The 23011-nt window shown below is 36.4% G+C and overlaps 1 protein-coding gene across 1 annotated transcript in view; it reads left to right on the plus strand.

The window, feature by feature from the left end:
• The window catches only part of LOC150106920 (phosphatidylserine synthase-like), a 215757-nt gene that overhangs the window by 105151 nt on the left and 87595 nt on the right, over positions 1-23011 (plus strand). Inside the window, exon 8 of the mRNA XM_090392822.1 lies at positions 13223-13304. Within this exon, the coding sequence (XP_090248948.1) occupies positions 13223-13304 (82 nt within the window). The remainder of the gene's footprint in view (positions 1-13222; positions 13305-23011) is intronic.

The following is a 23011-nucleotide window of genomic DNA, read 5'->3' on the forward strand; positions in this document are numbered from 1 at the left end:
CCAAATGTTTTGCTAGTTTGTATGTGGGGGAATCAATGCCATCCACTATGGGATGTAATGGCACATTTTCCTTGTGAATTTTTGGGAGTCCATAAATACAGGGGGGGGGGGGGGTATGGAGTTATATTGTTTTAGTTTGTTGGTGATTTCCACTGTCCAAGAAGTGACCTTCTTAAGGAGCCTGTGGAGTTTTCTAATTTGTGAGTTGGTGGGATTGTATTCGATAGGGAGGTAAGTGGCACGATCTAACAATAAAGATTTCAGCTTACCTGTAATCTTTTTGGTTCAGCAATACTGTGGCATTCCTTTTGTCAGCTTTGGTGATTATTATTTTCTTGTTTCTCTTTAATTCTAATAGAGATTTAATTTCTTTACTGGGCAAGTTGGTTTTAGGTGGTTTGGCTTTGGTCAGAACACAAGCTACATCCAGCTCTTTCAAGCACCTTAACCCACGAAATTTGGTCGATTTTACACGACATCTCGTGCACTGCAGCGGAGAAAGAGTTTAGATTAGTCCGATATTGACACATCAAAAAATTCGAAAATTTAAAAAAGGTCGCGATTTCGAAACCGCAACTTCCTACCAATATGGTAGTAAATCTGTCGTCACTAAGTGTGAAACCTGAAGCACTTGACACCCTCGCACGTGGCCACAACTTCGCCATTGCGCCCAAAAGAATACCTGCTGAGAATATCATGATACGGATTGAACGTGGGATCCGACACCTCCCAAGCCACGTCGCCAATGATATTAGACTGGATGTAGCTTGTGTTCTGACCAAAGCCAAACCACCTAAAACCAACATGCCCAGTAAAGAAATTAAATCTCTATTAGAATTAAAGAAAAACAAGAAAATAATAATCACCAAAGCTGACAAAGGGAATGCCACAGTATTGCTGAACCAAAAAGATTACAGGTAAGCTGAAATCTTTATTGTTAGATCGTGCCACTTACCTCCCTATCGAATACAATCCCACCAACTCACAAATTAGAAAACTCCACAGGCTCCTTAAGAAGGTCACTTCTTGGACAGTGAAAATCACCAACAAACTAAAACAATATAACTCCATACCCCCCCCCCCCCTGTATTTATGGACTCCCAAAAATTCACAAGGAAAATGTGCCATTACATCCCATAGTGGATGGCATTGATTCCCCCACATACAAACTAGCAAAACATTTGGCCAAAGCTCTCTCTCACACTATATTGGCAACACACCTTCATACATAAAAAAAACTCAGCCCACTTCAAAGCCAGCATAGAAAACCTTACACTCAAACACACTGACATAATGGTCAGTTTTGATTTCTCCTCCTTATTTACGAATGTCCCACTCAAAGAATCCTTAGAGCTAATCCAAGCTAAATTTCCTCCCGATATCACAGCCCTATTTCAGTTCACAATGAACTCAGGCTGTTTTGTTTGGCAAGGAAAATTCTACAAACAAATAGAGGGGACAGCCATGGGTTCTCCACTCTCCCCACCCTTGGCCAACTTTTATATGGAGACTTTTGAAGAGCAAGCCTTGAACTCTGCCCCACAAAAACCAACCATTTGGCTTTGCTATGTAGATGATGTATTCGCTATTTGGCCACATGGCTCCGATGCACTCCTCTCCTTAACACACTTAAACAACCAACACCCCAGAATGAAATTCACCCTGGAAGAAGAAAAAGCAACTGCATTCCGTTCTTAGACACACTAGTCACCCACCAGCCTGATGGAACCTAGGTTTTCTCAGTATATAGAAAACCCACCCATACAGGCAGATACATTCACCAGCAATTCCCCCCCCCCTCCCCCCTGCCCTCACAACAATATGGAGTCATTAAGACACTACACAACAGGGCTAAATTTATCTGCTCGAATGACAATGCCCTAACCACAGAACTAAAACCACATCCTCAACACGTTCTCAGCCAATGGCTACCCTCCCCCAAAAAAAATCCAAAAAATATTAAAACCAGTAAACCACAACCCCCCCTTTCCCCTCACAACAAGGATTACTCTAAATCCATCACCATACTCTATATCCGAGGCACCTCAGAAAAAATCACAAAAATCTTAAAAAAACATAACTTAACTTCTTGTTACAAACCTTATAAAAAATTGGCATCCCTTATCCGCTCAACAAAAGACCAACCTGCCCCCCTAGACCTACCTGGTGTGTACCAGGTCCCTTGCAGCTGTAAGCTGTCCTACTTCGGCCAAACAGGCAGGACAGCAAATATCAGAATTTCAGAACACAAGGACTACATCCGGTTTCACCAATACAGCCACTCTGGTCTTGCTGACCATGCTCTGGATACCTGCCATAGAATACGGTGGAAAAAAGCCAGGATAATACACCGTAGCAAATACAGATATGAAAGGCTTTTCATAGAATCAGCTTCAACCTTAAGAAACGAGCCAAACCTCAACAAATTTGGCTGCATGAGACTTCCTCAAATTTGGGAAACCTACATCAGAAGACCTTCAGCCCAATCGCCCAAGAATACCAACATTGCCAGCTAGAGGGCACCATCAGGACTTTAGGAGAAATAATAGCTTCATACTTCTTGCTCATTTATTGTTTTGCTGTGCCTGTTTGCACGTATCTTGTACCTAAGTTCTTGAAAATGGCAGCGTGACGTTGCCAAAATATAGAAATATATTAAAATTTATTTAATGTATATCCTAGTACGTTGTAATTTCCTGAAATAATATAGTGGGGAAAAAAAAACAAAAAAACATCATTGTCATGGCCTTGACATGACACAGCCTTGCTTAACACCAGTTTTGATGTCAAAACTTTTGGAAGTTGTTCCATTTAATAGAATTTAATTTAATTCCTTTACTTCCATCATACAAATCTTTTATGATATTTATTATTTTGTCAGGGAATCCATAAATTTTCAGGATTTTCCATAGATATTATCTGTCTATGCTGTCCTTTACTTTTTCAAAATCAATAAAATTGAGATATATAGTTGAATTTAGTTCAATACTCTGTTCAGTTATGTTTCTAAGAATAAAAATTTGATTCATTGTACTTCTTCCATTTCTAAAACCTGCTTGCTCTATTCTCAGTATTTTCTCAGTGCTATTTTTTATTCTATTTATTGAAAATAGGCTGATTCCTCTCCATTTGATGCAGTCTGCAAGATCACTTTTTTCGGGGAGAATTTTGACTATTTGTGATTATTTCCAGGTACTCGGAACCTTCTCAGATGCCAATGTGAAATTATTATACATGATGTATAATAATTTTCTGATTTCTCTCTCTCTCGCGCGCGCGTGCGCGCTCGCTCTAAATAGCAATTCTCTAAAGCCTACGAAGACTATTATAGACTACTTGACAAAAATACTCAAATTAATTTATTTTCCCCCCCACCAGATATTCGATTTCCAGATTATAGGTTAGCTTATGATTATTTTAGACTTAAGATTTTGCTGGAATATTATTATTATTATTATTAAAATAGACCTCCAGGGAGTCAGAGACTCATCAAGGGAGGTCACATATTACACACACCAGCTATCATACTTATTCTTGAATTCATTCATACTGCTTGCACTCACAACATCCAAAGCCAATTCATTTCAACTACCATCTGGGAGAAAAATCTAGCCCCCACCCTTCATTCTCAGTTTCCAAGGATACCCTCTCATCCTTTCCCCACCTTCCATAAATCGAAACATTCCATTAGTTGAAATCCTGTATGACCCTTTCAGAAGTTTGTAAGTTTCAATCATATCACCCCCTCTTTCTCCTGTTTGCTAGTGTATGCAGTCTGCAAATTCTCAATCTGTCTTCATAATCAGTATTCCACAATCCTGATATCATTTATAACACTCTCCTTTGTACTCTCTCCGATATATCAGAATCACAATGGAAACCAGGAGACCAGACCTGCACACAATAGTCCAAGTGAGGTCTTATCAAGGCCTTGCAAAGAGGCAAAATAACATCCTTATCTTTACATGTGAATGTTCATTTCAGCATTGCAATTATCTTTTGAGTTGTATTTGCAATCTTTGCCACATAGGCCCCTGAACTTCAACTTACCATCTATTAACACTCCAAGATCGCTGGCCTCATTAATTTCTTCTAGCCTAATCCCACCAATGTAATATGACATTGGATATCTAATCACACCAAAGTGAATGACTACATTTACTGACACTGAACTGACATCCATTTTCCTATGCCCACAATTCCAGCCTATTCAAATCATTCCACAAAGTCTGCATATCAGCAACGTTACCCTACCTATCTTTGCATCATCAGCAAATGGCTGTATGTCATTTGTCAAATCCTTCCCAATATCATTAATTTACAAGTTGAATAACAGTGGACCAAGCTGATCCTTGTGGTACACCACTTGTTACCTTAAACCTTGCAGACTCACATCCCCCGTATACCAACCACTTTTTGATATCTGTCAGTCAGCCATCCTGCAAAAATCAATACATATTAGGGAGACCAGATTAGGAGCATATAAAAGTTTTGGCGACACTAGTTCAAGGCTTTTTGGCTTTTGTAGTTTTTTTCAACTTGTTGAGGTTGTGGGTGTTTGCTGTCCCCACGCCAAGGCAACTCGATGTGGTACTACCAAGTGGTCACTTACGCTTGGATTCGCCGATAGTTCGTCGGCATGAAACGCTTAGATTGTAGTTTTCGATCTTAGAGTTTGCATACTGGCTGAAAAACAATAACAGATTTTTATCCACTTAATTTAAGTATTAACTGCTCTTCATGAAAAATTTCTCCACCTCCATCCCACCAGAAATTTTCTAGGATCGTAGGCACAAATAAGTCTCATTTTTCTCACATGTGAAGAGAACACCAATAAGACAAGAAAAGGTTTATTTATGTTATTTTTGATAGTTGAATACCTTCAGATTGAGCCAAGACACAAGAATGTACAATGAATTTGAAAAAAAAGATAAGAAGAAGAAAGCACTAGCTAAAAAAGCAATGACCAATTTAGTCAATATCTGGAAAGACGGGCACATCTCCAAAAAGACAAAAATTAAGCATGTAGAAACCTTAGGTTTTTCAATCTTTTTCTATGCTTCTGAGTCTTGAACCATGATATGTCAGAAGAAGAATTGGGATGTTTGAGTTCTGGTGCTGGAGAAGATTGTTAAGAGTATCTACAGAAAAGAGAACAAACAAAAGTTTTCTAGAACTGAATATCCACACAAGACTGATAAACATAATTGAAAAGAGAATACTGCAATATTTTGGACACATATCTAGAAGGGAAGGCAACTGCCTAGAAAAAGTAATCATCCAGGGTAAACCGTGTGGGAAAAGAAAAAGAAGACCCCCCCCCCCAACAGGTGGTTTGACCAAATATCAAGAATCACTGAACTTAAACTAGAACAAGCAATAAGAGAGGCACAGAAGAGAAAGAAATGGCAAGGCATCATCAGGAAGGTCACGAGTCCTGAGACATGAGATCTGAGAGAGAGAGAGAGAGATCATTTTTCCGAAATTTCTCAAAACATTTTTATATATCCTGGATTTATTTCCTACTCTCATGTTTAGGTTTATAATAAAAATCAGCTTTTCTTCTTTCTTTGTCAGATGATCTCTTTATTTACTTGAAAAATTTCTCCACCTCCATCCTACCAGAAATTTTCTGGGATCATAGACACAAATGAGTCTCATTTTTCTCACATGTGAAGATAACACCAATAAGACAAGAAACTTATTTATCATGTTATTTTTGATAGTTGAATATCTTCAGATTGAACACAAGAATGTACAATGGATTTGAAATCAAAAGTAACCTCCATCCAGTGTTGAGCAGGATATAAAGGAGTATCCCATTGAAGATAAAGTATACTGTAGTTTCAGAAAGAAACAAAGGTGAAAAACTCTGTAGATTCAAATATGCAAATATTACTGGAGTTTATTTGAGATGGAGTGGCAGAATCTGAAGAAAATAATGATTAACATAGAGTAGGCCATGGTAGGCATAGGAAGTTAAATATCTATGTCCAGAAAGTTCCTAGCTAGTAAGTTAGCATGTATTCATTGTGAATATGGAGAAAAATTCTGTAGGGAAGCTAGGTTGTTTATAAAAGTAACTAAACAAAAGTCATGAAAGTATTTTGGAAAGAATATAGCAAAGAACTGTCATGATGGTGGCAAAATGTTTTGTACTATATTAAAAAAAGCTCTGGGGGGAAGACAAAAAGAGTCATAGATGAGACAAAGATCATATAAAAATTGAAGATAAGGCTAAATTGAAAATTACTTAATACATGACATGTATTAAATACTTAGATTACTTAATATATGTATCAAGTATTAAGTAAAAATGTATAGCATACTTTCTGAATTTTTTCATGTATTCTAGACAGTTCACAAAAAATAGCAAAGCTTTATAGTAATGGAGCTACCCTATGTTCCAATCTAAAGCTGAAATAATATCCTAGCTAATTAAAATGTTTACATATTAAAAAAACATACTTGGGAAAGCATTTTTTGAAGGAAATGATGACAGTATTTAATGTGAGGCTTGATTGAGACAAAAATGTAAAATTTGGAAAATTGCCTTGCCCTATGTTCTGATCTAAAGCTAAAATAATGTCCTAGCTAATTAAAATGTTTATATATTAAAAAAGAAATGCTTGGGAAAACGTTTTTTAAAAGAAATGATGACAGTATTTAATGCGAGGCTTGATTGAGACAAAAATGTAAAATTTGGGAAAATGTTGGGATGAAGAGCAAACATGAGCATAAAAATATATATCCATTAACTGAAATGTGGCATGAATAAAACTAGTAACAAAGGAGATAATGAATCAAATGAACTATAGATTTTTAAAGTTAAGAATTTAAAAGTTTAATAACTAAAAAAAAATTAAAGAACAAAAAAAGGAACAAAGATGCTTGCAACGAAGTCAATCAACGGCATAATGGTGTGCTGGCTCTTTCTCGTAAATTATCATCATATTTTAAACTGACTATATGAACTTGCCACTTGATTCAAGAAATGATGTATTAAGATGAGTCAGATTTGTTTGAGAGTAATAGGGAGTAATTTATCTGACTTAATTGTCAAGAGGTTGAGATTAGTAGGATCATTTCATGTTTATTGCATATTAGTTGGTTGCTAGAAATTCAGTGCAAATTGAAAGCAACATAATTTGGTTTCAATTTTAATTATGTGTTTTAATTGTATTACATATAATGATATTTCAGTAGTTTGATTTTTATTGATGTTATTAATGTGCTGTTGTGTTTTTTTCTTTGTGGTGAAATGTAGATAGATGTCTACCATAGCATGGGAATATTGCAGTCTTGGTTATGTTCAGTTATATGTGATCTTAAAGAATAGTTGGGGGCAATGTAACAGGTATCACAGCCAGATTGAACATTTAGACTTGCAAACTACATCATGAGCTATTGTGGTTTTATGTTTTAGTAAGTTTTATATAAAGCTTGTTGCTAGTGTAAATACAGTTTTGTACTTGGAATATTTGAAGATGCATTTGATTGCTTTGTGGATGTTTAGGATATATATAGAAATTTTAAGACAGTATAGGATTTGGATAAAGTGCTTTGGGAAGAAGAAGTTATATGGTTTTGGACTGAGTAAATATGAGTGAATTTAGTTACTGAAGATATTGGTGAGAATGGAAGATATTTTTAGGAATGCAATTTCTTTAATTTTTTGGTATACAGCAGTCATTGAAGATGAGTACCATATTTTCGTGTATAAGACGCACTTTTTTACTTAAAAATTCATTATAAAATGCATCTTATATAATGAGGGTAAAGATTGTTTCCTCTTTTCAAAGTCATATGCACTCCCTTTTATGTTCCGCAATCTTTGTAGGCAGTTGATGGTGCAATCAAATTGATGCATGACCTTCATGTGACTTCTAGTACGTCATTGGCTAAGAACGGGGAGTCCCTATTCAAGTTTCATAATATCTTATCCGAGTAATCAGCTACCGATGTTTATCCGTATTGAGTTGACGTGTTGAGATATTTTGTGTTAGGTTTTAGGTTTTTTCCAGAAAATTGTATTAAATTTCTTGGGTGCGTCTTATACATAGGAGCATCTTATACACTGGAAAATATGGTATTTGTTAGTGTTAATGAATTATGTTAATATGACCAGTCTTTTGATACAGTAAGGTGGTAGGAGGAGAAATGCAAGTAATTTCCGGTGTAGGGTGCAATTGTGATATACTTTAGTACTAAAATGATAATCTGATATAGTGAGGATCAGATTTAAGAAAGTTGTAGATTTATTGTCTTCATATTCAGTGAAGAATTTCAACAATTCTTCTATTTTCTGTAAAAAAAAAGATCAGCAAATTGAATGCCAATGCTTTAGCCCATGTAAAGACCAAATTCTGTTTGTAAATATTGTCATTATTATATATTATGTAAATATATTATTATATTTAAAGAAATTTTCTGAGGTTTTTACTTTAATTAGTGAAAAGATATCAAAGAGGATAATTTTGCTTGTTCTGTTAGGCGATGGTCATTTATTGAGCAGCGCCTAATCCAGAATGTTGGGCACATTGTATATAGAAAAGAAGCATCAAATGAGAAAGAATATTGCCAGGTGATAGGGTCACTTGTTTAATGTACATAAAGAGTGTTTTGAATTTTTAATAATAAATTTTGACATTTTTTAGTAATTTTATTTATTGTGAGATGAATTTTGAGAAGGGGACTGCTGTGGCATGTGTTTACAGAAACCATTAGAAATAAATCAGTTGATCACATTAGAGCTTACAATATAAGAATTTTGGCATACAATATAAGAATTTTGGCATCATTTGAAAAAACTTGTGTTTATCATCGCTTAACTTTAAGTGATGATATTAGAAAAGAACTGAACATTATTAATATTTAATTATGCACAAATCAGATCATATAAGATTGTATGATTACTTAAAAGAAAGGGGATGAAAGATTATAAGAAGAACAAGTGTTTGAAGCAAAAATAGCAGTAAACCCTTAGAGAAAGATAGAACATAGGTGGATTAGAATTCTTTGGAAGACCAAAATGTAAGAGCTGATAAAATCAGTGATGCCCTGACCAAACTAGGCAATGTTCCAGTCATTGTGAGTTTTCAGCATTAAAATGGATATTTGGTAATGAATTACATAATAGAAAGGTGAGGATTAGACATTGGGTCAGAAGCCCCAGTCAGTATTCTGTATTCCTTAAGCTGTGTTATCTAGTTTTGATTCTTAAACAATCCTGATATACATATATATAATTTGTGTACAATGTTTATTGTGTTTCCTATAGTCAAACATTTTTTTATTAAAAATTGATAAATGTTTTTCATTTGTGATTGTTAATGATTTATTTTTAAAATAGATAATAAGTCAGTAGGATTTAGATGATTTTATTGCCTTTGTTTTGCCAGTAAGCAGGATGGTGGTCTTATTAAATGCAACTATCATCCTCCTAATTAAAGACCTCAAGTCCTTCCAGAATAAGGCTTCTAATCCTTGACTTATGCATCATCATCATCAAATTCCTGCCATGTACCCTCAAGGGGTGTACAGGATATGATAGTACTACATGAAAAAAATTACATCATTACTAACTTCCTATCTACAATTTTCCTCCAAATCAGTCTGTTACTTGTCAAGACTCCAACATTATAGGATCTTATATTTCTATCGTCTAAGGCACTTTGTACCATATCAATCTACCTATATCTTGGTCTTCCTCTGGGTCGTTTTGCTGCCAACCTGGCAGAGAACACTTGTTTTGCTAATCTTTCTTTGCCCATTCTGTTTAAGTGACCATACCACCTGAGATTAGCTCTGCTAACGCATTCCTGGATGTTGACAGTGTCAAGTTCTTTCCTAATATAATCGTTTTTAATATGCTATTGCCATTGATGCCATCTGTTCACACCTATAATCTTTCTTAGGACTCTCATATCTGCAGTCCCTAGTCTTTGTTCAAGTGTTTTACTTCTGACCCAGCTCTCAGATCCATAAGTTAAAACTGGTTTGAGCACTGTCTTGTATACAGCTAATTTAATGTTCTGACTAATTTCTCTCTTATTCCATATGAATAAGAAATCAATTGACTTCCCACCATATACCAAATTTGCTGATTCTGTTGTCTATTTCTGTATTTAATTTACCATCTTCAGTAAAAATCGTGCATAAGTAGCTGAAATGTTTCACTTGTTCCACAGGTTCTCCGTTCACAACACAGTTGACATTTTCAATGATTCTGCTTATTTTCATTGTCTTTGTCTTTTTATTGCTGACCATCATACCGTATCTAATACAACAGCTATTCAATTTAGTCAGAAAATCTTGCAGGCTTGTAGCGGATTTATTTAGAAGCATAACATTATCCACATAAAGCAAAGAGCTGATATTAACATCTCCAATTTTGATGTTTAATACCACTTTCCTTCATAATGTGATCCATATAGATAATGAATAACAGAGGGGATGATGTACATCCTTGTCTCACACCAGATTTAAGATTAAACAATCTTCCTGTACTTCCTTGAATTCTAACTGCTGACTTACAACTCAAATAAAGACTAAATATTGCTTGATATAATGCCCCATTGATACCATATAACTAGCATATTGAATAGCTTCTCTCTTGGCACCTTGTCATATGCCTTTTCCTAATTGACAAAACTTAAATACGGATCTCCGTTATATTCCCATGCTTTCTCGACTATTTGTCGTAAAGTGAAGATCTGAACCTGACAGCCTCTATTTGGCCTGAATCCAGCTTGTTCTTCACCAAGCTTGTCTTCCACAGTTCTTCTCAACCGTTTCTCAAGTATACTTGCATAGATCTTGCCAGGAACGCTCAGTAGGGAAATACCTCTGTAATTCTCACATGCAGTTTTATTTCCCTTTTTATATATGGGTACTATGAAAGCTCTACTCCAATCACTGGGAATTCGTCCCTCTGTCCAGGCCTTCTGAACTATGCAGTGCAGCCACTGTAAGACTCTCACACCACCATACTTCAGCATTTCTGGTCGAATATCATCTACTCCTGCTGCCTTTCCACATTGCAAGCCTTTGATGGCTTTCTCTACTTCAAGTATGGATATGTATTCCTGACTGCATGCCAGGTCAGTGTTTTTTACCACAATGCTGTTATCACTGCTTCTTTCATTTAGAGGTTTTTCAAAGTAATTACTCCATACTTCAAGGATATCTTTTTCTCCTGTTTTCATGTCACCTTTATCATCTCTAATTCCTTTTACAGCACTCTTTCCTCCAAAGCTTCTTCAACAACCTCCAGAATATCTTACCACCTTCTTGATATTTATTTTCTATATTCTTGCCAAAGTCCTCCCATGTCTTTTGTTTAGCTAGTTTTATTACAGTGTTTAGCATTCTTGCATTTGTCTCTGTATTCTCTAAGAGCACAAGCTGACTTATTTAACAGGAACTTTTGATATGCTTTCTTCTTTTCCTTCACTGCCTCTTTAACTTCCTGTGTCCACCAGGGAGTTCTGATTCTTTTTATCTTTGCAGACAACCTCACCACATGCCTCTCTGACAGAATCAATCAATGTTTTCTTCAGAGTTTGCCACTGAATCTCCAAGGTTTGATTCCTGTTCTCAAACTCTTTCATTTTCTTTTCAATAATATTTCTGTATTTTAGTCTACAGTTTACATCTGAGAGCTGCTCAACTTTTATTCGCTTTAAAACTTTCTTACATGTTATTCTTTTCAATATGAAATTCAATTTTATCCTGCTCAAGACTAAATAGTGATCATTTCTAATTTTAAATCCTCTGTACACTCTGGTGTCCTGCACCAGGGAGAAAACATCACTATCAACAATAACATAGTCAATGAGACTTTTCTTATTCCTTGCCTCTTCTCTCCATGTGAATTTGTGCACGTTTATATGTTGGAACATGGTGTTAGTAATAACCAGTCCATGTCCTGAGCAGAAATCCAACAGATATTTGCCATTATTATTAGCTTTGCTCTTTTCTCCAAATTTTCCCAAAATATTTCTGTATGTCTCACAATCATTTCCTACTCTGCTATTTAGATCCCCAACAAGGACCAACTTTTCCTTTTTCATTGTGTCAGTTGCTTTTTCTAAAGCCTCAAAAAAATTCCTCCACTTCTACCTTAGTAGAACCTTCTATGGGACCATAGGCAGAAATAAGTCTCATTGTGCAGTTCCCCATTCTTATATTTGCCCACGTTACTCTACTTGAGACTGACTACCATTCAAGAAGATTAGCCTCGTATTTTGTGTTGAATACTATGGCTACCCTTTTTTTCAATTATTGTTGTTGCCTGAATATAATATTTTATATTTATTGCTCAGAAAGATTCACCAGTTTTTGTCTTTTTTGTTTCAGTCACCCCTATTATGTTGATCTGGTACTTATCTAATTCCTCAGCTAGCTCCATTTGTTTGCAATTCAGGCTTCTTATGTTGATAGTTCCGATCTTTAACTCTGGTGATGTTGAGTTGGGGTTTGTTTTCAGATTTGTTCCAGTAGCTGACTTTTCGCTGTTCGCCCTGGTTCCCTGGCGAAAACAACAGGGGCCTTTTTTAATCGGGTGATGCCCCAGCTGGCATGAAATTTTGTCATGTTGTACCATCATTTTTTATTTTGGTTTAACCAATAAGAATACAATTTTGGTCGGTTAAATTCCAGATTACCAGCCCATCCTCGTTTGTTCAGTATCCAAGTAGATACCCAACAGGGTGTACCACGAGAAGGTGAGGATTGGACATTAGGTCAGAAGCCCTAGTCAGTTCTCTGCATTCCTTTAAAGGCTATGTGGAGGTCTCCTCTCAGTTATACAGCTTTGACCCTTAAGCACCCTTTGACTTATGCATAGCGTTAAAATATCATATAGATTGGCTTCATGTTAAAAGTAAAATTTTATCGGGAGTGGCAGAATGTTTTTCAAGTTCTATTTTTGAATAAGTTGCTTATCTATTTTAAAAATAAAACATTAAAAATAACATTTCACAAATAGAAAATAGAGCAAAAAGAGCATATTTTAAATGTTCTTTTTAAATGTTGTTTTTGCGCTCTCTCTCTCTCTCTCTTCTATTTGTGAATTGTTTTTTAGTTTTATATTTTACATTTTATCATGGTAATCATAATTATTTTATTTTTAAATGACTTAATAAGCATAGATAATCACTTTTTTTTTAATTGCTTGATAATATGATGAAATAATACTACATTATATTTACTAATTTAGCTGGACTCATGTGAGGTGGTTGGATCCTAACTGCACATATATGAGATTCTTGGCTGTTTCAGAACTTGTCATCTTTTGGCAAGTAAGCATCTAGTTTTCAGAGTATTATTTAAAAAAAAATTTTTTTTGAAAAAAATATTAAATGATTTATTAAATATGATCGAATGTATTAATTTTCTTCATTCATTGACATGTTCAGAACAGGTGTTTCACCTATGTCAAAAAACTGTTACATAATTAAGACAAAAGAATTGCTTCCCTTGATTCATTGGCACATTTCTGTTGCAGTTTAACTGATTTTAATAAGTGTTTCTTGGATAGTATAGATTTCTTATCAACTTATCTATGAACCAGATGTTTGATTCTGCATTAGGCTGTAATAGCTGTATTTCTTTGCTATAAGTTTTGGTTTACATGTTATTCATTTTTTTGAATTTGTGGTAATCAATTAAAAATGACACAAACCACTACTAAGGAAAATTACAAAAAAATTATTTTACTTTTAGTTCAAAATTTAAAATATGATTGTTGGAAGTTTATTTTGCACTTGGTTAGATTATAATAAATTTAGTTTAACCTTTTATCCAAGTGTAAGCAAACAAAGTTTGTGCCTGAAAATATCTTCAGGACTGAAGTAAGGTGGTGCAACTCGCAGGAAAGGTGGACCAAGTTCTCATCACTCCTTGTCTCAGTATCTCCCATAATGCAAAGCACATATCCTTGCAGACATGCATTAAGGTGAGGACCACTACCCAGACCAGTTTCGACCTTTATTGAGGTCTCGTCAGTGGGAGGCAGATCTAGAAGTGGTGATATTAAGGTAGAAGCAATAGGAGAGGTCGTATTTACCTATATGAGTTGCCAACAGGTGTACTACCTTATTATTCTATTACTCTGGATTAAGAGAAAGATGTTGGAAGTTTATTTTGCACTTGGTTGGACTGTAATAAAATTTAAATATAAATTAAAATATGATTTTTGTAGGAAGTTTATATTACAATTTATAATTAAAATGAGATTTTGTTTGGTTTTATGCATCCAAAACACCAAAATTTGGCATAACTTAAACACACACAATTTGCTTTCTATAATAAGTATACAATGCTGTATTTGGGCAATAACGATCAATAAAAAGGAGTAGCAATATCATTCAACACTAAACATGAAGATAAACTTCTTGATTGGAAAGCAATTTCAAGTAGAGTTATGTGGGCACACTTCAAAATGAGGAAATGGACAATGAAACTTATTTGTGCTTATGATCCCACAGAATATTCTCCTAATGAAGTGGAGGAATTTTTTGAGTCATTATTACAGCAGGCAACTAACATAAAAAAAGTGAAAAAAAGTGGTCTCTGTTGGAGATCTAAACAGGCATATAGAATTGTTTTGAGAAAATTTGGAGAAAAGAACAAGCGTGTTTCAGAACTTAGTAATGGTAAGTATCTGCTGATTTCTGCTCAGGATATTGACTAGTCATTACTAAGTTCCAACATAAAGGTGCACAAGTTCATGTGAAGAGAAGACAAGAAATAAGAAAAGATTCATTGACTTATGTCTTTGTGGATAGTGACATCTTCATTCTGATTCAGGATACAAGAGTGTACAGAGGATTCGATATTGGAAGTGACTATCACTTAGCTTTAAGTAGACCAGAGTGAAGTATCACATTGAAAAGAACAGTATGTAAAAAGTTTTAAATTGAATTAAATTTGAGTTGCTTTTACAGGTGAAGTGTAGACCCAACTATACAAACGTTATTAAAGAAATAATGAAATGGTTTGAAAACAAGAACCACACCTTGGAGTCTTGTTGACAAACTATGAGGAAAACATTGATTGATTCAGCTAGGGAGGCATAGTGAAGTTGTCTACAAGGATAGAAAAATAAGAACACTATGGTGGATACAACAAATTAAAGAAGCAGTTCTGGAAAAGAAGAAGAAAGCATACTGAAAGTTCCCAGCAAATAATTCACCAGATGCCCTAAAAGAATACAGAGAAAACTGGAAGGTGGGCTGAAAGATAGACTGGGGACAGGGTTCTTCCAGTTAGTGATGCAGTTCCCTCTGCTAGTTAAAAAAAGAGTAAGAGCTAAGCTATGTGTAAAAATAGCTAAACAGAAGTAATGGCAAAATTTTGGTAAAAATACAATAAATAAATATTAGGAAGGAGGCAAACTGTTCTTAAGGGTATTGAAAAAGCTTTGAAATGGAGGAAAGAGCATTTTAAAAAGCAATCAAAGTTGATAGAATGACATGAAAACTTAAGGATATTCTAGATGTCTGGAGTAATTACTTTGAAAGACGGTTAGCCTAGTGGCTATGTACTTTGCAACCATATGCCTGGGGAAGGAGTGTCCTAGGTTCGATTCCCGTCGACGATGCGAGGAGCCTAAGGATCTTCCTCAGCCATAGCCAAGTTAGCAGGTCTTGGGCGTGGACAGCAGGGTTTTTTCCACCAGTTTATCTGGGGTTTTTCATCCTGCAAGCAGGCAAACCAGTCCAGTGAACACACACAGATTACAGTCAGGAATACTGACCCAGCCAAAGGTCTGATTCGTCAGTTATGCCTGGATAAAATTTGGGGAGACTGAGATGGTGCAGTACCTCCCTGTAAAGGGGACACAAGACTGTGTATCATCATGCAATTAAAAATTTGAAAGACTGTTAAATAAAACAAGTAATTATTATTTATTATTATTATTATTATTTCGGGTGACTCCAGGGAGTCCTTAGACTCATCGAGGGAGGCCCTAAACATCATGTCCACACAACTATATGGCATTCTCGCAGTATCTATCATATCTTGCCTTGAACTCACTCACCATCATAGCACCCACAACAGACTCTGGCAGCTTATTCCACTCATTTACCACTCTAAAAGTAAAGAACCCAGTTCTAATACCCCTGCTAACCACACTCTTGCCCAGCTTCCACAGATGTCCCCTAGTTCTCCCACCACCAGTCCTGATCTCAAAAATATCCTCTGAATTAATCCTATAGAAACCCTTTAGCAATTTGAATGTCTCAATCATATCTCCCCTTTTCTGCCTATCAACTAATTTCTACAACCCACAACTCTTCAACCTGTTCTCATAAGGTTCATTCCATAGACCTGCTATCATCAATCTCATGGAGTACAATTCCAGCAATGTGGTATACTGCTGCTAATCTTTTCACCCCAAAATGCATAACCTTACATTTTGTCACATTAAATTGACATCCATTCTCCTTAGCCCAGAACTCCAATGTATCCAAGTCTTCCTGCAAGATTTTGACATCTTCTGCATTCACTATTGCCCTACCTAACTTTGCATCATCAGCGAACAAATGAACTGTTCCTCTTAGATCCTTCCCTATGTCGTTAATGAACAAATTAAACAGCAGTGGTTCAAGAACAGAACCCTGCGGCACACCATTAGTTACAGGCCGTCTTTTGGACTCTACTCCTGAATAAACTACTCTATGATATCTCTCCATCAACCACCCACCTATCCATCTCACCAACCCTATATCCATTCCCATATGTTGTAGTTTACGGATTAGAATTCCATGTGGTATCCTGTCAAATGCCTTAGCCAGGTCCAGCAGTATCACTATAAATCCATTGCCCCTATCCAGTTCAGCCGTCACCTTGTTATAAAACTTGAGCAAGTTACTGAGGCATGATCTACCCTTCACAAAGCTATGCTGTCCCCTGTACAGTATCTCATTTTCATCAGTCCATTCCTGTATTTTTCCCTTGACTACTTTCTCCAAGACTTTGACAACAACTCCTGATATGCTGATCAGTTGGTAATTTGCAACCGTAGTCTTGCATCCTCCTTTATGCAGTGAAACTATTTTCCCCTCTTTCCACACCTTCGGAACTAAACCAGATCCAAGACTTAGATTAAACAACATGGTCAAGGGCACTTTGATTTCTTAGTCGCAACAACATGGTCAAGATGATTTCTTAGCCGCTTCACGCAAGACCCGTGCCGGTATACCATCCAATCCCACAGATGTATTCACATTTAGGTTCTGTAATAGACTATTCACCTCCACTTCATTCGTCACAATTCCCGTATAAACAAATGGTTCCTTCATTTTTTCTATGTCACCACCTGGATGATATACTTTTGCAAAGTGCTCACTCAGTAACCCCACTATATCGACTGATTCAGTGACCACCTTACCATCGTCATTCCTTAAGATCATTTTGCCGTGTACAGTTTTTTCTTGCTTGCCACATATTGAAAGAACTGTTTGGGATTTGCTTTAGCTTGCATAGTTAGTTTCCTTTCATAATCTGCTTTTGCTTTACCACTTCCTACCCTTCTGGCCTGCACTTTATACCGTTCATGTGCCTGCAGGTCACCCTTTCTTTAAATTCCCTCCACAGTTGTTTCTTTTTTTGCAGCTCAAGCTTAATGGTATCATTCATCCATTTAACCCCTACTTGTTTTACTATTCAGACCCTAGGTATACAATCAGTCATAACCTCCTGTAAATGCTCCTTGACCTGCTCTATGCTCTATCGACGTCCAGCCCTTGCAGTTATACATGCTGTGGCACTGATCCAAGCAATCTCCTAAGCTTGTCATACTTGCCAGCACGGTAATTCCACATATGCCCTGTATTAATCGAAAATTCCACACCTTTAGCCACCTCCCAAGTCAAGACCTTATGATCACTCTCACCAATAGGTGGCAATATGGTCATATTCATTACAGTCAAATTCTGAGATGCTATTACCAGGTCAAGCATTCTCACAAGTATTTTCAATTACATGCTGTCTCAGATAGTTATCCCTTAATAATTGAATAAAATCCATTTCCTTCCTCACCTGTGTCCTCTCCTCCTTCCAATCAATGTTACCATAGTTGAAATCCCCCATAATAATTACCCTCCCACTCATTTCATCAATTTGTTTATGCATACTATCACCACCATCTATTCCATCACCTGGTCTATAGCAGCACCCAACTGTATATTTTATTCTGCCAGTCTCAATCTCACACCAAATAGCCTCAAATGAGCTCTCCTTTCACTATCCTGCGATACAACTTCAATTCTCCTTGGCTGCAGCTCATCAGCTATCATCAATAACAACTGTCACCCCATTTTATTCTCTCTGTCCCTCCTAAACACACTATAACCTACACATTCTATCCCGCTAACTATATCATCTTCCATCAGCCATGTTTCACTAATGCCAATAACCTGCGGCCAGGAAGAGCCAATCAAGGCCAAAAATTCTTCCATCTTGTTCCTAATACTCCTGGCATTAGTATACATGAAATCCAGTGGTCCCTTTGTCCCACTCCTATCTTGATGCGATATTCTAACTATCCCATTCCAATCTTTTGTCCTTAGTACTGGCTCGGGTACATTATATACATTCTTACACTCAACTGTCTCACTGATGTCTGCATATCCACTCCCCCCCCCCTCCTTGGTAGTTCTAGTTTCCCTGGTTCTGCACATCCATTTTCACTTCATTCAGCAACACTTTTTCCAGTCTCCGCACACCAAGTCCATTCAAATGCAGGCCATCCATCTTGTATAAATACTTTTGCCGATCAAACTCGTTCCACACCACACCGTCTGCATAACCTACGCATAATGTCATTCGATTATGGCCCTCCTTCTAAGCTCCTCTCTGTCATACTGTGCCAACTATCAATTCTTTCGTCCTTTGTTTTTGCACTCTAATACTCTCACTTACATCCTTAAATTTCGCACCCAGTAAATACGATTTGGTTAAACTCCCATCTATCACTCCTCTTAATAACGAGTCACCATACAATATTCTTTCCTTCATTTCAGAAACTCTCCCACTCTTACGCTGTTTATTTACGTTAGCTCAATCACTCTGGAAAGAGTTTTGCAAGTGCTCTAATTGCTGATGTGCATTTTATATCACTGCGCGCAACCTAGCGATCTCACTTCCTACAAATAATTCCTCATTTTTTTTTTTTATCATTTAAACCATTTTCTTTCTCTGTATAGTTGCTTTCACTCTTTCTTTGATCATCGCTCTCATTGCCATCTTGTACATCACAATTCCCTGTCAAGCCACTATTTTCACTCACATTCTGGCTTTCTTTCAACCATAACTGTCTCACAACCTGACACATGCTTCAACTCCTCACTTTGCTTACACTTTCTGCACATTCTCCCACCACTATCACTTTCAATCCAAACTCCAGCCTCATTCGGGAATGCATACATCCCACACACATCACATTGGACAAACTCTCTCGCATTATAGTTTTTGAACAATGGCGTCGTATTTTTGGACGCCATTATCTTACATCGCATTGGTGCCATATTCAAATCTATGAAACGTATCGTTAAGTACTAAATTAGATAACGGAATTCACATCAAAATCACACAGACACAACAAGCTACCAAAATTAGACAATATTAAGTTATGATTTTAACTTATATTCTAATTTTCACTCAAAATTATACTTAGCTTTCGGGAGCTCTCTGAAAACACAACCGTCCATGTAGCCCTCTAGCGGGCACTTTCCAAATTATAACAGAACAGTAATAGCAAATATTCAAGAGGAATGTGAACAGGAGTAGATATTAATACTTGTAGTAGAAATAAGTTATCAACAGCCTGAAATGTGGAAAGGGAATCTCATTAATCATGTTTGATGAGAAATGCTCAAATCTGGAGATATAAAAATTTTGTAACAGCTACACTGCATTGTTCAGAGGGCCTGGTCAGAAGATCAAATTCCAGGTGATTGGAGTAGCGCTTTCAGAGTTCCCATCTATAAAAAGGGAACTATGAAAGCTCTACTCCAATTATTATGGAATTATGAGATTGTTTTTGTTGGGAAGAGATTAGTTTGGTGAAATCTGGTTCTTTTTGTTATTTTAGCTGTAAATGTGGTTCCATGTCAAGAAGACATTCTTTTAAGCACAGAAAACCCAGTAGATGCATACACATTAGAGGTGAAACAATCACTGAGGACATTACAATTTGACATACGACGATTTCGGGAAAAGATAAGTTGATTTCATAGTTTTCAAACTAGACAGTAAATGAATGTTGCTCATGCTTTTACAGGTTTAAAATAAAGTAATGAATATTGCTCATGTTTTTACAGGTTTAAAATAAAGTAGTGAATAATGGTTCAGTCCACTTTAACATTCTTGTGAAGATACCTGTAGAATAGGCATGAAACTGAAACAGTATCTGTGAGAAGGTGATTGGAGTGAAAGAGAGAGAGGAGGAGGAAAGAAAGAAAATTACCTTCTTCTATATAGCATCAGACATTTTAAGGAAAGTTTTTTTTGGTAGAAATAGTATTGCATTCAAAGTTGGGTGGTTTCAGGATTTATATAATACTATCAGTAAGGAGTTGTTAGAAGAGACAAAACTGAGGAATGAGAAGGTGAAGATTGTAAGTTCCCTACCGCACTATAACAGAAGCAAACTGAGGAGGAGGAGGGCATTGGTAACCAATGAATCTATATGTAGATTGTGCAGAAGGAATGCTGATGGACTGCATCTAAATGGTGGTGTTAGGTGTCTGGAGAGAGTTTTGCTCACTGAGCATGCTGAAGTGCAAATTCAGGAAAACTTAAGCAATTAGGGTTGAAGCAAATGAGTTTGTGTGAAGCCATCCATGAGGCGAGTGAGTGAGTGTGAAAATGACCCAAGTGTTGAATCTAATCTCTCTCAAGCAAAAATATTGAATAGGGTACTCATTTCAGGAAGTAAAGGTGGGACTAAAGGGATGCTGTGTTCACTAGAATCAAAGAGATCAAGTTCTCTGGAGCTCATTTAATTTGTGGTTATAGTAACTATACTAGAGCAACTATGTACAGCTAGACAAAACTTTCTGTTCTTATTTAGTCATATATAGTGTATTGGTTTAGCTGTATATAGTATTCAAGCCATCACTGAATAGAACAGGTAATTTCTGAAACTTAATTCTGAGCTGTTTGAAATCATACTATGTACCTTGAAGTAATTTTTAGCATAGTTACTTGAGAAGAATAAGTGGATCTAATTAAGAGGACTTAATCAAAAATTTGGTGTCTCATTTTTTAAGCAGAGATCTATTTAGATTTCCCCTCACCCTCCACCACAGCTGACAAATGAGTGGTGAACATATGTATGGATGCTCATTAACATCTGTTGAGATCAGATTCACACTAAGGAATACAATTTTGGCATTGTGCTCAAACAAATTTCTTCCTTAATTTCATGCACACCAAAGGAGTGTCCTAAGTTCATTTCCCATCCGGGACGTGAGGAGCTTAAGGATCTTCCTCAGCCATAGCCAAGTTAGCTGTCTTGGGCATGGACAGTAGGGTTTTTTCCCCAGTTTATCCTGGGGGTTTTTCTCCTGCAAAGTAGGCAAACTGACTCCACGAACACACGATTCGACAGACATGGGATACTATTGGAAATAAGGAGCAACCAACCTATTCCGCAGGATTATCAGTTACGGAAGCTTACGTGGTAAAATGTGTAAGCCTGCGTGAAAGCATAATATACGATGATGAACATTATTTCATTTGCACCAAAAATAATTCTTGAACATTGTTAAATTGTATGCATAAGATATGGTGGAATTATATATAGTTCTAACTCAGTGCAACCCTTGCAAATTTAATTCCTCTGATTATGGCAGCTGTTTGCCATAAAGAAATTAAAAGCATGTATATAACATTTGGGAATTTTACAATGAACTTATCAAAAAAACTTCTATGTTTTTGAATATAAAAAATAAGTTTTTTGCATATCTGTCTATCAATCTCTCTCTCTATATATATATATATATACACACACACTAGGGGGTCACCTCCCCCCCCTGGCACCTCTGGTGCCTAACCCCCGAGTTCATGACTTGTGGGCCGGTTTTCCTTGAATTCTGATGACTCAAATTTTGAAGAATCGAAAGGGGGGGGTTGCGCCCTCCCCAGAGTTCCAGACTGGTTGGCCAGTTCTCCTTGAATTCTAATGACTCGAATTTTGAAGATTCGAAAAATTCTCACGATGTGAGTTAATACTTAGTTGGGTAACCTTTAGCGTTAATTATGGCCTTACAATGCCTTCTCATGGAGGGAACCAAGTTTTTTTAGTTCTAAAGCTGTTATAATGTGAAACCAAGATTGAATTATTGCTTCTATTAATTGGGTTTTATTGCTGGGTTGCTTATGACTAACAAGTTTCTTTAGTCAGCTACGTAGATTTTCGATTGGGTTAAGGTCTGGGCTATTCCCAGGCCATTCTGGCAGTGGAATATGATTATCTTGAAACTACTTTTTGCACACAGCAGCAACATGACATGGAGCTGAATCCTGTTGAAATATAAATGCTTCATTATCTTGGAAAAGATCATGTGCGGAAGGCTTCAGTTTGGGCTCAAATATTTCATTTATGTATTTTTGGGCATTTATGTTCCCATTAATCACGCAAATTCTGCCCACACCTTTTGATGTCATACAACTCCAAATCATAACACTAAGTGGGTGTTTCATGGCAGGTGTAATGCAATCATGATGCAAATCTTCTCCGATTCTTCTCCTTACATCTTCTATGCCATCTCTACCAGACAGGGAGATTTTGGTCTCATCACTCCAAATAACACTGTCCCATTGTTCTGCTGTGCAGTTAACATGGGTTTTAGCCCAGTTTAATCTTTTCAACCTTTGTTTGAGAGATAAAAATGGCTTTTTTATCTCTCAAACAAACATTTTTTATAAAAATGGAATTCTAGCATTTAGACCAAATTCCTGCAGTCTGTGCCGAACAGTCCTTGCACTCAACTTC

Source organism: Typopeltis vanoorti, chromosome 5 (genome assembly GCF_054136105.1).
Source record: "Typopeltis vanoorti isolate ZY-2024b chromosome 5, IOZ_Tvanoo_1.0, whole genome shotgun sequence".
Taxonomy (NCBI): domain Eukaryota; kingdom Metazoa; phylum Arthropoda; class Arachnida; order Uropygi; family Thelyphonidae; genus Typopeltis; species Typopeltis vanoorti.